Here is a 15,465-nt window from a genome sequence, read left to right as displayed (position 1 = left end):
CTTCTTGTACACAGCGTCAGTGTTGATCCTCCAGTTCAGCCCATTGTCTAAGTGCACTCCCAGGTTGTAGTCCTCCACAACAGCCACATCCTCTCCCAGAATGCACAGGGGCTGTGGAGACGTCATCTTCCTCCTGAAATCAATGACCATCTCTCTGGTCTTGGCCACATTCAGAAGCAGATGATTTCTTCCAGTCCACTCCACAAAATCACCCACCAGCGCTCTGTACTCCTCCTCCCGTCCATCCCTTATACACCCTACCACTGCAGAGTCATCCGAACATTTCTGCAGATGGCATGACTCAGAGTGGTATTGAAAGTCAGTTGTGTTCAAGGTGAACAGGAAAGGAGACGGCACAGTCCCCTGTGGGGCTCCTGTACTACCAACCACCACATCAGACAGCACACTACCCAGCCGGACGTACTGTGGTCTGTCTGTGAGGTAGTTGGTAATCCAGGAGATGGTGGACGAGTTTACCCTCATAGCCTGCAGCTTGTCACTCAGTAGCCGAGGCTGGATCGTGTTGAATGCGCTAGAGAAATCAAGAAAGTGAGCACGCTGCAGCAGGTAAATAATGGCATCGTCCATCCCCAGGTGAAGCTGGTAGGCAAATTGCAGAGGGTCTAGGAATTATCTCACCCGCGGTCTGAGATGTGAGTGCAGGGCAATAGTCATTGAGCCCAGAAGGAGTCGTCTTTTCAGGGACAGGGACAACGCAGGACGTCTGCCACAGCACCGGGATGGTCTCGAGGTACAGGCTCAGGTTGAACAGGTGCTGAAGAACAGGAGACAGCTGGCTGGCACAGGTCCTCAGGACCCTGGGGCTAATACCATCAGGGCCTGCAGCCCGAGCAAAGCGCTTTTACATGTCATTCACCCTTTCACACCTCATTCAGACAGTGCCAATTGTTCTTAGGAAACTAACATTCACACACATGCATACACCGTTGGGGTGGGTTAAGTATCTTGTGCAAGAATAAATCGACATGTTGACTGGGATCGAACCCACAACCTTCTGGTTCACAGTCGCCCACAAAAAACAAATTAGAACTTTCTTAAAACCTTTTAACCAATCAATCAAAGGAACACAAATAAAGTTTCCAAAATCAAAGTTTTTACAGTGGCTTCAGATTTTAAGAACTTTTAACATCTATAATAATTTCTTTAATATGTGTTTTGAGGAAAAGTATAAAGTATAGGAAGAAAGTAACTTGTGAAACGTATTAGTTCTATTGGACTGTTGATCCCCAAAGTAATGCTAATGTAACACTTTCAACTTGAGAAATATGAAATACAAAATAATGATTTAAGATGATTTAAAATTATAAATAATTATTGGTGATTATTTAGATACTTAAGAAGGATTCATTATCGTTTTAAAGGAATACTTAAAACAGTTTATAAAAAGTATGAAATACAATCTATTTGGACCATAAATGCACTCACAGAGCGGTTGTGGGTTAAATAAATAAAACAGCACAGTGGTCATTTAGATTTGAAAGGGACAAAGTACACCATTGTTTTCCAACCAGGACTTTTTAGAACATCATTTAGTTGTCATGTTAAAACTAAGCTCATGGGTTATTATTTATGTATAAATGATATCCTGTCTAAACATCAGTCAGGATTCAGAAAGAAACACAGCACCATCACTGCGACAATGAAAGTGGTAAATGACATTACTACTATTTTAGATAATAAGCAGAGTTGTGCAGCTCTGTTTATTGACCTTTCCAAAGCGTTTGACACCGTTGATCATCGCATTTGAAAGCAGAGGCTACTCAGTATTGGCATATCCAGCCTTGCAGTGGGGTGGTTTGTGAACTACCTCTCTGAAAGGTCCCAATGTGTTCATTTTGATGGACTGTCTTCTGAGTGGTTAAACATTTCTAATGGTGTACCACAAGGTTCTGTTTTAGGACCACTTTTATTCTCCATATATATTAATAGTGTAGGTGATAATGTGGATGAAGGTACTTTACATTTTTATGCGGATGATACTGTGATGTATTGTGCAGGTCCCTCCATTAAAGAGGCTGTTGTTAAATTACAGGCTGTTTTTAACACTATTCAGACTCAGTTCTCTGAATTAAAGCTTCTTTTAAATGTGGATAAAACCAAGGTAATGCTCTTTTCAAAAGCTAAAAAGACACCAGAGCCTGTTTTAGATATTGTAACTATGCAAGGAACAAAACTTGAAGTTGTTGCCTGTTACAAATACCTTGGTATCTGGCTTGATGATTGTCTCTCTTTTAAACTTCATGTCAATAACCTGCTTAAAAAACTGAGGGTTAGGCTAGGGTTCTTTTTCAGAAACAAGTCCTGTTTCTCGCTTGAGGCCAGGAAAAGGCTAGTCACTGTGACCTTTTTACCTGTGCTGGACTATGGGGATCTGGTCTATATGAATGCACCTGCCCATTGCCTGAGCAAATTGGATGCTGCGTATCACAGTGCTCTGAGATTTGTCACAAATTGTAAAGCGCTTACACGTCACTGTATACCAAGGCAGGTTTACCATCACTCTCTGTACGGAGGCTCAGTCACTGGTACACTTTTATTTATAAAATATACTATGTTGGGCAAACTCCCGTATTACATCTGTTCTCTGGTAAAGCAGAAAGTTGCGGGCAGCTATTGTCTGAGGTCACATGATGTAGTCTTGTTAGATGTGCCAAGAGTGAGGACTGTCTTAGGTAAGACGGCTTTTATGTGCGCAGCTCCACTTGCTTGGAACAGCCTACAGTCCAAATTGAAATTGAGCAATTTTATTTCTCTGAATGTTTTTAAGGCACTTCTGCACGAGATGCTTTCTGACACTATGGGTGTTTGTAAGTGTTGGTGAATATGTAATTATGATGTCCTCTATTGTTTGTTTTTATGTTGTTTTTATGTTTCATGTGGAACTAAATGGATGCAGGTCTCCCTTGTAAAAGAGATCCATGATCTCAAGGGACCTATCTGTCTAAATAAAGGTTTGAAATGAAATGAAATGAGTCAAGTTAGGGTAAGACATGTAGAAAGAAAAATGTAAAGGCGACTCGTGCTTTTGAAGGTTTTCAAATGGGAAATGTCCTAATTATTAGATTTTCTTTTAGTTAAACATCCTTATAGAGCATTATTTCAATACAGTAACTGTAATTCCGTCTTTGACTGGTTGTTCTACTTAATGATTTCAACAATGGACTTTGACTCTGTAGTATCAACACATTGGATGTGGTAACTTGACATAAACTGATACTCACAAACATATCCCAAAGTCCCTCAGCTTTATTTCTAAGTTGCTTCAAGATAGTCGTAAACCAGTGATGTATCTGCTCCGTTAAACCATACCAATTTATGATCACTTTAATCGATAGTGTATTAAATACATTATTTGTTTTAAATGTCCTTGTTGCTGATCCTGTCGGGTCCAACTTGATTTACCATAAAATATTTCCTGAAATCTGTCCCAAATGTTTATTAACATAATGTTTTCAGAAAGTGCAGAGTCTCTGGCAGTATTTTATGAATTATTTTTGAAAGGATACCAAAGGGAATACACTATTAAAAGACTACAAATAGATTATTTATAGTACAAAAGACACTGTCTGTGAACTTTTCTGTCGCTTTATTATTGCTTTTACGAACAGTGTGTGCTCTTGTTTTCTAATGCATCATGTTGTGTTCATACAGCCTTGTGCAATCCCACTGACCCTCGGTACTCCCCGACGACTGTGGCTGGGGACAAACACAGAAAGACAGAGTTGGTCAAAGAAGTTAGTCTCAATTAGACTTTGTCTCTGCACGGCTGCTCCTCAAAATGCAATTGTCTCTAATCCTCTTGCTTCTTCAACTGTGGAGGAGTGTGGAGGTTACCTTATCACAGAATGGTAAAACAGACTTTTTTTTAATATTTGCTTTTCATTAGTAGAAACAGAATACAGGTTAAAGGGAGGGGGGTGAAGTTCATGGATGTGATGTTGACTTTTTAATATTACAGTGTACTGTAAAGTTATATCCTCATTTTTAAGACATGTCCAATTAACCCTTGCATTCCCATGTTGCTGTTTGTTAGCATGTGCAAAGGTCCCACACATTCCTCATGCCCATGTGGTTGACGAGACCAAAAGAGCTGAGTACCAAGAAGGAAATGTGATACATTTCGCTTGTGAAACTGGTTATATATCAGGTCTAACCATCAAATACGTATGTACAAACGAAGGGTGGCATGTACTCCGGAAAGGAAGTTGCTACTGTGAGTTAAACAGCTTTCTTCTTGAGTCATTTTTCTGTTACCACTTCAGTGACGGCTGTCATCAGTTTATAACATATATAAATCCTTTATAAACTGAAATTCATTTTTATAAAGACATGTTACATTATTTCCTTCAGGCTCAGAGTAGTTTCACATTTTATTGACACGACTGTAATTGCATACACTTGATTGTCCATAGCATCTGAAAACATTTGGAAGCACCCAGTCAATTTGCGTTCATGTTCAATTAAAATATCAAACATCAAAACAGGGATAATGTTACATTTATTAAGAAACTGTGCTAAGGAATATTCTTTTTTCAGTAAAGCCATGTGAACTACCTGACGACACACCCAATGGTTTTTATCAAATCATCCACGGGGAAGAGCTTGTTTTTGGAACACAAATTAAATACTTCTGTAATGAAGGGTAAGTACTCATGGAATGATTCATAAAATAGACACGTATGTGTGTCTGTATGTATGATGCCATAATGTAAACCTGTATTGTACTGTTTAATTACAGGTATCAGATGGTGAGTAAGGATGACACCAGGACTTGTTTCCTGGACAATTGGACCAATCACTTGCCAATATGTGATCGTAAGTCTGGTAACAACACAGCAACAATATTGTTCAACGTTCTGTCGATTACTATCAACTTCATAGCTACAGTTCTTTTCATGGTTATTTAAAAAGAAAGATTTTATTTTATTAAAGCACGGGTGCTTCTTCGGTATCTTAGTAGGCAGCCCTGTGTTAATGTTAAAGGATTCAGTTGGCACAAAACTCTCCCGGTTGAATCCTCAGAACCAAAGAGCAACAACTAGAAAGTATGTGTTTCTTTGATAAAAAGTTGATGGTACAAAACTGTAGTAAAACAATGGGAGAGAGGTTAACACAAGGTGCATTTCGGTATAAAACATCCAAGCGTCAACGCATTCAGATTTGATTTTTGGGGTTCATTTTGGATTATCTATGTGATGTGTTATGTTTCACAACTGCAACACCAAAGCTTTTTTTTGTGGTCCGTGCCTCTCACTGTCTTACCTCAATTGCAACTTGTTGATGATACAACAATGACATTCAAAACGTTGTTTCTAACCTATAATGATTACAGTGATGGTCATAGGAAAATATTAGTCTTATTTTTAGGCTCACATTGTGTTTTGGGTTTACTAAAACGTGTTGTACAAACTTTGTTTTATTTTCCTTCATTGACCTAACTGAGTGTTTGTGTTTACTCAGCTTTGAGCTGCGACCTCCCGCCTGCAGATGGAGGGTTCATTGTAAAAGGTATTCCAGAAAATGATGACCCCATACTTCCTGACCGCTTCCTCGAATTCAGCTGTGACGGTCCATGGAAATATCTGAATGGCAGCTCAATGCTGATATGTCTTAAAGATGGACAGTGGGACAATGCATTCCCAACTTGTGAAAGTAAAATAAAAAAAGTATTTTGTGTACTATATCTAGATAAATACTTTTTATATGTTTGACACTAAGTTTCTCATTTGACAATATTGATTTCTATTTCACCCAGACATCACCTGCAAAGTTGTATTAGCGATACAGAAGATGAATGTTAACTTATCAGATACATTAACGTTAAGCTCAAAGTTTGGTGATCAATAATTACAGAAATGTTTCAACATAATGTCCTCTCAAGAATCTGCAATATATGTTGTCTATACCAATAACTAAACATACCATATAAAAAAAAATGTGTCCCTTGGCGGCAGTAGAAACGAGCTGACATTGACATTAGTAATTATCTTTGAGATAACTATGTTTACTACAGCTATTCTATAACTGTTACTTCAGTTAGCAGTCAGTGTTCCAGTGCTGTTTATTTCCGACCTCCCTAATGTGATTTATTGTTAGCTTAAAAATGCTTGTTATAGACTCATTAAAATCAAACATCCAACATACTCTTCTGTACCTCTATGTTCCGATATAAAAAAAGAAATCCAAAAACTCAGATCTTTGGTCATTCTATTGTTTATACTGTACAAACTCTTGATTGACCAGATTCTCTTCTCCAAACAGAGAAATGCAAAGTCACGGGTGTATCTGACAATGTACGCCTCGACACAGACCCCGAAAAGTTGAGGTTTAGTTGCCATGAAAATGGAGACACTCTTTTGGGGAATGCAGAAGTGACATGCTTAGCAAACGGACAGTGGAGTGCTCCCTTCCCAACATGCGGAGGTGAATCTTTTCTTTCTTGCTGCTTTACAATACATCAACCTCAACGTCTTTCTTTTAGTATAGAGTAGTTATTCTGACTGTTTCATGGTGACTCAACTTTCATAAAATACACTGCAATCTGGACATATTTTCGCCTTGTTCATGACCTGAACATTAAAACTTGCATTAAGGTATGGTTTGTTGCAGAGCTGTGACAATAGACTGTATTTGATTTAAGCTAAGTGAACCTAGTAAAATGGCAGTGTGTATGTTTACAGATTTCTAAACCCTAAGATTGTTTATTTATTTGTGTGTTTTTCTTTTTACATTCTTTTAGCTCCTTCGGATTGTGGAAAACCAACACCCCTTGAAGATGGAGACATTGAGGGAACTGTTGGACACAGGTACAGGCACGGAGACTGGGTTAAATACACCTGTCCGAATTACTACAAAATGCAGGGTGATCCTCACAAAACCTGCACCAATGGTGAATGGATTGGACAGATGAGATGCCTCAGTAAGTTACAATTTCATTTACATTTTTTTATTCTGTGAGGTTTTTGGTATAAGGCAATATAACTTCCTGTCTGTTTACCAGTATGCTAGCTAGTAAGGCTTTGAATGTTGAGTATTGTAACAGAACAAGATACTGATTACATTTTGGACTATAGTTTTCAAGCCCTAAATATATTAGATTTATATATATTAGGGCTGTCAGTCGATTAAAATATTTAATCGCGATTAATCGCATGATTGTCCATAGTTAATCGCGATTAATCGCAAATTAATCGCACATTTTTTATCTGTTCTAAAAGTACCTTAGAGGAATATTTTTCAAGTTTTTAATACTCTTATCAACATATGAGTGGACAAATATGCTTTATGCTAATGTTTATTATCATTTGAACAATGACAAATATTCTCATGAATATTAAACACAACAACCTGGAACCTCTCTCATTCAATACAAATGGTGTGTGCGTGTGCGTGCGTGTGTGTGTGTGTGTGTGTGTGTGTGTGTGTGTGTGTGTGTGTGTGTGTGTGTGTGTGTGTGTGTGTGTGTGTGTGTGTGTGTGTGTGTGTGTGTGTGTGTGTGTGTGTGTGTGTGTGTGTGTGTGTGTGTGATCGTGATCGTTGGAGCTATGTGCAACTCAAGGCATATGCTCGAACGGGAGCTGCCTGGACGCTGCAATCATGTTGCTGCAATCATGAGTGTGCTGACTTCTCCTACAATGTCCCACTGTCTGCTTCCTGCATCAAGTCAAGTGCTCAGCGCAGTTGTGTGGATAGGGCGCTCCTCTGTTTTCATTTAAACAGCTCCTTATATCCGTTAGCGCAGCTAGCTAGCACCAGATGCTAACAACAACAATAGCCGCGTTCACACTGCGGAACGGTAATGCACGTAGGACTAAGGTCTCTCTCTCGCTCGCTCGCGCCACACATACACACACCCTCCCGGTCCTCCCGATGACCAGTCGGTGCCTGCCGGTGAGCGTGGAAGTGTGGTCTGCCACAAGCGGGCGGCAGGAGCGGGGCTGTCAGCATCAGCTTGTAGATGGTATTTTAAACTCGATGCGCTCTGAAACTACGGGGCGGCCGAGGAAAAAAAATACACATGCGTTAATCGCGTTAAAATAATTAGTGGCGTTAATTTTTTTTTTGCGTTAACGCGTTATTAACGCGTTAACTTGACAGCCCTAATATATATATATGAATCAGAATCAGAAACGGGTTTATTGCAAGGTAGGTTCACACATACAAGGAATTTGACATGATGTAATGGTGCATATACATAAAATATAAAACAAAAAAAATCTAATATAAAACAAAAAATCTTTAAGGACACTGTAATAAAATATAGTTAAATAGCAATACAAATAAATTAAATTAAATAAAGCAGTAATTTACAGTGAAATAGAGTGGAGTGAATTATAAAATATAGAAATAAGAATATGTGCAGTAAGCAGTATGAGCATTGTGTGCATTAATGTAATGCATATAGAGTCTACGTTGTGGCTGAGGTAAAGTGTCAGTGGTGGGGCCGGGCCTTGTTTAAGAGGCCGGTAGCGGAGGGGAAGGAACTGTTCAGGTGGCGAGAGGTTTTGGTCCTGATGGAGCGCAGCCTCCTGCCAGAGGGGAGGGGGTGAACAGTTTGTGTCCAGGGTGGAAGGGGTCGGCCACTATCTTCCCTGCCCGCCTCAGGGTTCTGGTAGCGTGCAGGCGTTATAGTCATATGCCATTAACAATGTACCTGCCCCTCTGAATGACTTTTAAGTATTAACAATATGCTGTGTATCCATTTTCCCTTGCAGAACCCTGCACTGTGAATAGTCAAGACATGACTACACATCATATTGACTTCAGACATGTTCAACAGAATAAAATGTATTCAACACCTGATGATACAATCGAGTTCAGGTGTACCAGTGGAACACATGACGGCGCAGTGGACATGCGTCAGAAATGTAATGATGGTGTGATCCTCCTTCCTACTTGCCACTAAAGCTTTTTAGTCAACTGGATGTGATGACCATGAACTAGCTGGACAAACATGTACGATTAACCAAAGTAAAGAGTTAGACCAGTTCTTTCCTAATCAAGTGTGTGTAACCCAGTGCTCTGTGTGGTCATTCTAATAAAACAAATATGTTGACTTGGTCAGATGTCTGCCTCTATTTATCAGATGAACTCTTTATCTTTCATGATGATATCCAAAATATTAATAAAGCACAATAAATGGCCAAACTGGGCCAAGTTTCCTAATAATGATTTTCCTTAAACATAAAGATAATTTTCCATGAATGTTTCTTCAACAGTTTTTAAGGAGCAGTTCCCCAGGAAACAGACATACATATTTCTCTTCGCTCCTGTAATGCACTTTATCAGTCTGTATTGTTTTGGTGTGCTGTAGAGATGTCTGCTTCTTCTTGAATATGATGCCACTAGATGCCACTCGGCTTGTGTTGCTCATAGCCTCAAATAGATACGTTTTGAATGTAGAATTTAAAAGCAGCGTTTCTTTCCGGAAATCTAAATAATTCGCAGTTGTGAGCAGTTTCATATAGGAAACTATTTTCTATATACCGAGCTACATTTGCCAACAAATAGACAAATAAATATTTTATAGTTGGATTTGTTCATTTTGAAAGTAAGAGTAATGTTCATTAAAAACTAGGCTTGCTGCCTGTAACACATCAAGGTCCTGGTAAGGAGTTTCAAGAAGTACACTTTTCCTGCTGGAGGTACACGTTACCATTATGATCATATTAACCCTGAACTGAAGCCATATCTTCACAATACACGTAATCTACTGTTGTATACTGTACATTTATACTTGTAAACTATACATGTGTACTGGTATACAGTAAGTATATACTGCAATATACTGTTAATATATACTGATCATACACACTGTTATATAATGTTATAAGTTGACCTAATTTCTGTAGTATTATAAGATATACAACATAAGCACCATAAAAAGAGAAGATATGGAACCTGAAACTTCAAAATCAGAAGGAGGAGGAAGACCTGTCGGCACATTGAACATTGAACATGAGATGTGTTGATGGTGTGATGCTCCTGCCCACTTGCCAGTGAAGGGGTTATTTCACTCAAAGTAACTGAATTGGCTGAATACCATTTGAATGCTAAATAAAAGTACAAAAATTGAGCATATATAAAAAATACACGTTCAATCAGTCTGTTTCCTTCCTTACTGTATATGTATTATGAGAAAATATGTAAATACTCCTTATTACCATCTATATTTTCCAACTCAAAGAATGTCATTGAGTAGATGATGACGATACTTTCTAGTATTATAAGTATTTGAAAGTATGTACCTTGCTTGCAAACAGTTTTTTTATTTAAAATGCCCCCTGTGCAGATGTGGGGAGAAGTACTCCGATCTTGTGCTTGAGTAAAAGTAGAAGTACCAGAGTTTAGGAATATTCTGTTACAAGTTAAAGTCCTGCATTCAACATGTTACTCAAGTAAAAGCACAAAAGTACTTAAATAGTACTAAAGTACAGTACTTTAGTAAATCTACTTAGTAACTGTATACCACTGCCCCTCTCCCATCACTGGTATGTCACTGTCTGTCAAACGAATACCCTTTGGTACATTGAGATGGCCTCGATGTTTTGAAGGTGTGATGACCCTGCTCTCTGCCAGTAAACGATTGAGCTAACTGGAAGTGACATGAGCTTGCTGGACAAACATGTTAATGATAAACCAGAGGAAAGAGATTGACAACATTTGTAGAACAGTTCATGCTATCTGCACAATTCAGTGCTTTATACACCAAAAGTTGTAATTTTGAAATATATTATTCCACAGACAGGAAGCCAGTGTACATTTATGAGAACTGGAGGGATATGGGTCTTTGTTGGGACCTCTTAGAGAGACATCATTACCGTATACGCCTATAGAAGGTAAAAGGGGAGGACAAGTTATTCTAAACCCTGGTCAGACTGTCGTCCTCAAATTTCGTGGACTTCTTTAAATAACTGAAACTTTATATTTTATTTGTTATACGTTCTCATATAACCTGCACCTAAATCATTGTTTGCAAACTTTGTATGCTGAAATTTATTAAATACTTATATATCAATACTGCAAAATACGGTGGAAAAACAATTTCCATATCAGGGTTGTTTTATAATACAAATAACATATATATAGGTAAACCAATCGGAGAGAGAGAGTGTGTGCGTGTGTGTGTGTGCGTGCGTGCGTGCGTGCGTGCGTGTTGTAAGGGGGAGGTACTCGTGTTCCTGAGACAGTTTCATTCAATTGTTTGTACTTTCCACTGTGTAGAAAGACTCGATTTAAGTAATTACAGAAGTACAGCTATTCCTGGATCCTCACAATGACATATTTTTACTTTCTTGGGTTCTTTATACTATGCCTTAAAATGGATACGTCTTTACAACAGGAAGGTAAGCAAGAGGGGGAATTATTTGTTATTTTAATTATTTATTAATCCCTCTGTTTCTCTATTATATATGAATAAAACCATATCCAGGACTTAATGTGAACCTATGTGTGAACTGAGTAACTCAATTGACTTGTTATATCAGACAAACCACTGAAAACTGGTTCTGTGATGGACAGTGCAACAATAAAATGTAAACTATATCTGCCACCACTGGAAGGAACGATAGTTACGGCTGTAACTACGGTTCTATGAGTCCCGGATGACCGCCAGAGGCGGTGCTTTAGCACTGGATATGTCCATCGCGCGCATGCGCAGCTCGAGTACCAATAACAACAAAGTCACCTGTGACCCACGTGACACCGGCTATATCAGCCGGTATTGTCAGAGGATCTGTTCCCCGAATCTTCTCGCGAGCACACAAGAATTCTGAGTGACAGGGAACTCTGGCGGTCATCCGGGACTCATAGAACCGTAGTTACAGCCGTAACTATCGTTCTATTTCGTCCCTACTGACCGCCAGAGGCGGTGCTTTAGCACTGGATGACTTATACCAACAATATCATGAAGAATCCAAGCCCTTGCTCACCACTGGAAGCAGCGGAGCTCGGCAAAAGGACCACGCCCAAAGAATGGGGAGTGGCGACATTGACCTGATGACAACTGGAGAATGTGCCAGAAGACGCCCACGATGCCGCGGCGCAGATGGTCTCCAGGGGCACCCCTCTCAGGGCAGCCCAATATGTTGAGACGCTCCTTGTAGAGTGGCATCTCAGCCTGATGGCAGGGGGCGGCCACTGGCCCCGTAAGCCTGTGAGATGGTATCGACAACCCAGTGGGGCAGCCACTGGTTAGAGGGCCTAACCTCCTTTAGTGCCGCCAGGGCAAACTCAAGAGTTGCTCCTCCTGCCGTATACAGGCAGTAGCCTTGATATACGCCCTTTGGGCACCCCGAGGGCACAGCAACTTCGATGTGCCGTACTCCTGGATGTCAAAGCGTGCCAGCTGGGCAGGCTGATTGAAGTGAGTTTGTGGAAGGACCCCGGGCGGGAATGCCACATTTGCCCAAAGGGCAACGCCTGAGAGTCTCACCTCGGGCATGTATTGTTTATGGAGAGGACATGCAACTCCCCGACTCGCTTCCCTGAGGCTATGGCAAGCAGAAATGCTGCCTTCGTGGGCAGCCACCTAAGCCCCACCTGGGCCAGGGGCTCGAAGGGAGGAGATGATAGGGCATCCGGCAGCAAGGGCAGGTCCCAAGCCGGAGCCCTCGGGGTGCAAGGGGGACGCTGCCGTAAAGCCCCTCTCATAAAGAGGGACACCGACCTGTGGCACCCCACCGTGGCGCCGTCGACCCGAACATGTCGGGCAGAATCGCAGCCACATAAATTCAGAGTGGAGTGAGAACGTCCACTATCTAGAAGGGACTGTTGTCTAAGCAACAATATACATGCTGTCCCCAAGGAACACGCACATTCTTGCCCCCCAGTTGGGGTAGAAAGTGCGTGAGTGCAAGCTGCACGGCCCGAAGCTCTAGCACGTTGACCCAGCGCGCACTCTGCTGGGCAGACCGCTGACCCTGAACGGTCCTGCCCTGCCGCACTGCACCCCACCCTGAGAGACATGCACCTATGGTGATGGTCTCCTGGCGAGATGGGATGGCGCCCATGGGCACGCCTACCAGGAGATAGGCCCTGCCCCTCCAGCGTGACGGAGAGTGGAGCAATGCTGCGACACCCTGACTTCACTGTGCCTGTGCCACTTGGTGTCCAAGTGAAGGCTGTTCAGCCACATCTGCATGGGGCACAACGACAGCGGGCCTAAGGGCCCAGCGGCCGAGGCAGCTGCCAGTCTGCCCAAGGGCCGGAGGAACTGAATATAAGGCACCCTCTTGCCCGGCCCACGTGGAAGTAGGCATCCCTCGGTTGAGAACCACTCCACCTGTGCGTATGCAGTAGTCAGCATATAGAATGGCAGCACCTTCAGGAATCTGTTGATTCCTCTGAGGTCCAAGATCGGGCGAAATCCGCCGACTTTCTTGCTCACGAGAAAGTATGCCGAGTAGAACCCCCTGGCTAAGCAGAGGGTCTTACTGGGTTGATTGCGTCCTTGGACAAAAGGACGGACAACTCTTGGCCCAGAGGTAGGGCCCCTGCCGGATCGCTGACGACTGTCAATTAGACCCAGCCGAAGGCTAGGGGCCGGAGCTGCGGTCCGTACCCCTGGGTTAAGGTGAAAACCACCCAAGGGATGGAAGTACAGACTGCCCAGAAACTGAGCTGCTGCTGGGAAAGCAGCCGCCGACCACCCCCGGGATTTCAGAGCCCAGTCCCCCGGACCCTGGAGCCTCTTGGGGGGTTCCGGTAAGGCTCTGGGGCACGAGGCCGCCTGGAAGGCGGGCGACATGGGGCACGAAAGTCATTGGGAGGCGGTTGAGTGGGCCGCTAAGACCTCTGCAGACCACCCCTGTAATCCGGCGGCTGAGTGCGGCTGCTAGAGCGGCCCCTGGGCCTGCTGGGAGTGGGCACAGGTCTGCGAGGACCCGAGTGCTGCTGCCTGGTCTGCCTAGCTTGGGCGGCAGCTGATCTAAACAGCTCCCCTGGCTCGACTGGTACGCTACGGAGGACTCTCCGTCAACCGAAGGAGGTGCGTCAGCCGAAGGAGGGGCGCCAACCGAAGGAGGGGCGCCAACCGAAGGAGGGGGGGGGGGGGGCAGGTGGCCCGCTAGCAGCCCCTACAACGGGCCCAGGCTGAAGGGCCAAGAGGCGACTTCATCATGCCCCTATCGGCAGCTAGCCGATCCACTTTTAGCCGAGACACTTTAGAGGACTACTCGCCGAACAGAAAGAGGGATGTAATTACACCCACGTTACAGGCAGAGGGAGCGGGAGCGAGAGCACTGCCTTCACCTGGCTGGATTAATAAACACGGCAGTTCAGCGTTTACCAGGAGCGGGGGCGAGAACACTGCCGGCTGAGTTAGAGACGAATGCCAGATGCAGCATAACCGGGAGCGGGTGCGGGAACACAGCCTTCACCCGCTACCTGCTTAACGGAAAAAAGGGCAGTTCCGCATCTACCAGGAGCGGGGGCGAGAACACTACCTTCACTGGTTGAGTTAGAGACGAATGCCAGATGTAGCGTAACCGGGAGCGGGTGCGGGAATACAGCCTTCACCAGCTACCTGCTTAACAGAAAGAGTAGAGCCGCGCCGCTACTCGCCCAACAGAAATAGGGATGTAATTACACCCACGTTACCGGCAGAGGGAGCGGGAGCGAGATCACTGCCTTCACCTAGCTGGATTAGTAAATAAGGCAGTTTACCAAGAGCGGGGGCGAGAACACTGCCTTCACTGGCTGAGCTAGAGGCGAGTGCCAGATGCAGCGTAACCGGGAGCGGGTGCGGGAACACAGCCTTCACCAGCTACCTGCTTAACGGAAACCAGGCAGTTTAGCGTCTACCAGGAGCGGGGGCGAGAACACTGCCTTCACTGGTTAAATTAAGACGAATGCCAGATGCAGCGTAACCGGGAGCGGGTGCAGGAACACAGCCTTCACCAGCTACCTGCTTAACGGAATAAACAAGGAAGTTTAGCGTCTACCAGGAGCGGGGGCGAGAACACTGCCTTCACTGGTTAAATTAAAGACGAATGCCAGATGCAGCGTAACCGGGAGCGGGTGCGGGAACACAGCCTTCACCAGCTACCTGCTTAACGGAATAAACAAGGAAGTTTAGCGTCTACCAGGAGCGGGGGCGAGAACACTGCCTTCACTGGTTAAATTAAAGACGAATGCCAGATGCAGCGTAACCGGGTGCGGGTGCGAGAACACAGCCTTCACCAGCTACCTGCTTAACGGAGAAACAAGGCAGTTCCGCGTCTACCAGGAGCGGGGGCGAGAACACTGGCTTCACTGGTTGAGTTAGAGACGAATGCCAGATGCAGTGTAACCGGGAGCGGGTGCGGGAACACAGCCTTCACCAGCTACCTGCTTAACAGAAAAACAAGGCAGTTTGGCGTCTACCAGGAGCGGGGGCGAGAACTGCCTTCACTGGTTGAGTTAGAGACGAATGCCAGATGCAGTGTAACCGGGAGCGGGTGCGGG

The 15,465-nt window shown here is 43.5% G+C and overlaps 1 protein-coding gene across 1 annotated transcript in view; it reads left to right on the top strand.

Annotated features, from left to right (window-relative positions):
* LOC117445001 (complement factor H-like) overlaps positions 1-15,465 on the top strand; it is a 37,711-nt gene that overhangs the window by 9,329 nt on the left and 12,917 nt on the right. The window contains exons 14-22 of the mRNA XM_071203026.1: positions 3,771-3,869; positions 4,055-4,234; positions 4,558-4,663; positions 4,760-4,836; positions 5,482-5,673; positions 6,283-6,444; positions 6,761-6,940; positions 8,736-8,918; positions 9,240-9,292. Coding sequence (XP_071059127.1) covers positions 3,771-3,869; positions 4,055-4,234; positions 4,558-4,663; positions 4,760-4,836; positions 5,482-5,673; positions 6,283-6,444; positions 6,761-6,940; positions 8,736-8,918; positions 9,240-9,292 — 1,232 coding nt within the window. The remainder of the gene's footprint in view (positions 1-3,770; positions 3,870-4,054; positions 4,235-4,557; positions 4,664-4,759; positions 4,837-5,481; positions 5,674-6,282; positions 6,445-6,760; positions 6,941-8,735; positions 8,919-9,239; positions 9,293-15,465) is intronic.

This window comes from Pseudochaenichthys georgianus, chromosome 4, assembly GCF_902827115.2.
Source record: "Pseudochaenichthys georgianus chromosome 4, fPseGeo1.2, whole genome shotgun sequence".
NCBI lineage: Eukaryota > Metazoa > Chordata > Actinopteri > Perciformes > Channichthyidae > Pseudochaenichthys > Pseudochaenichthys georgianus.
Note: the sequence above shows the minus strand (reverse complement) of the source record. Positions and strands in the feature narration are given on the sequence as shown.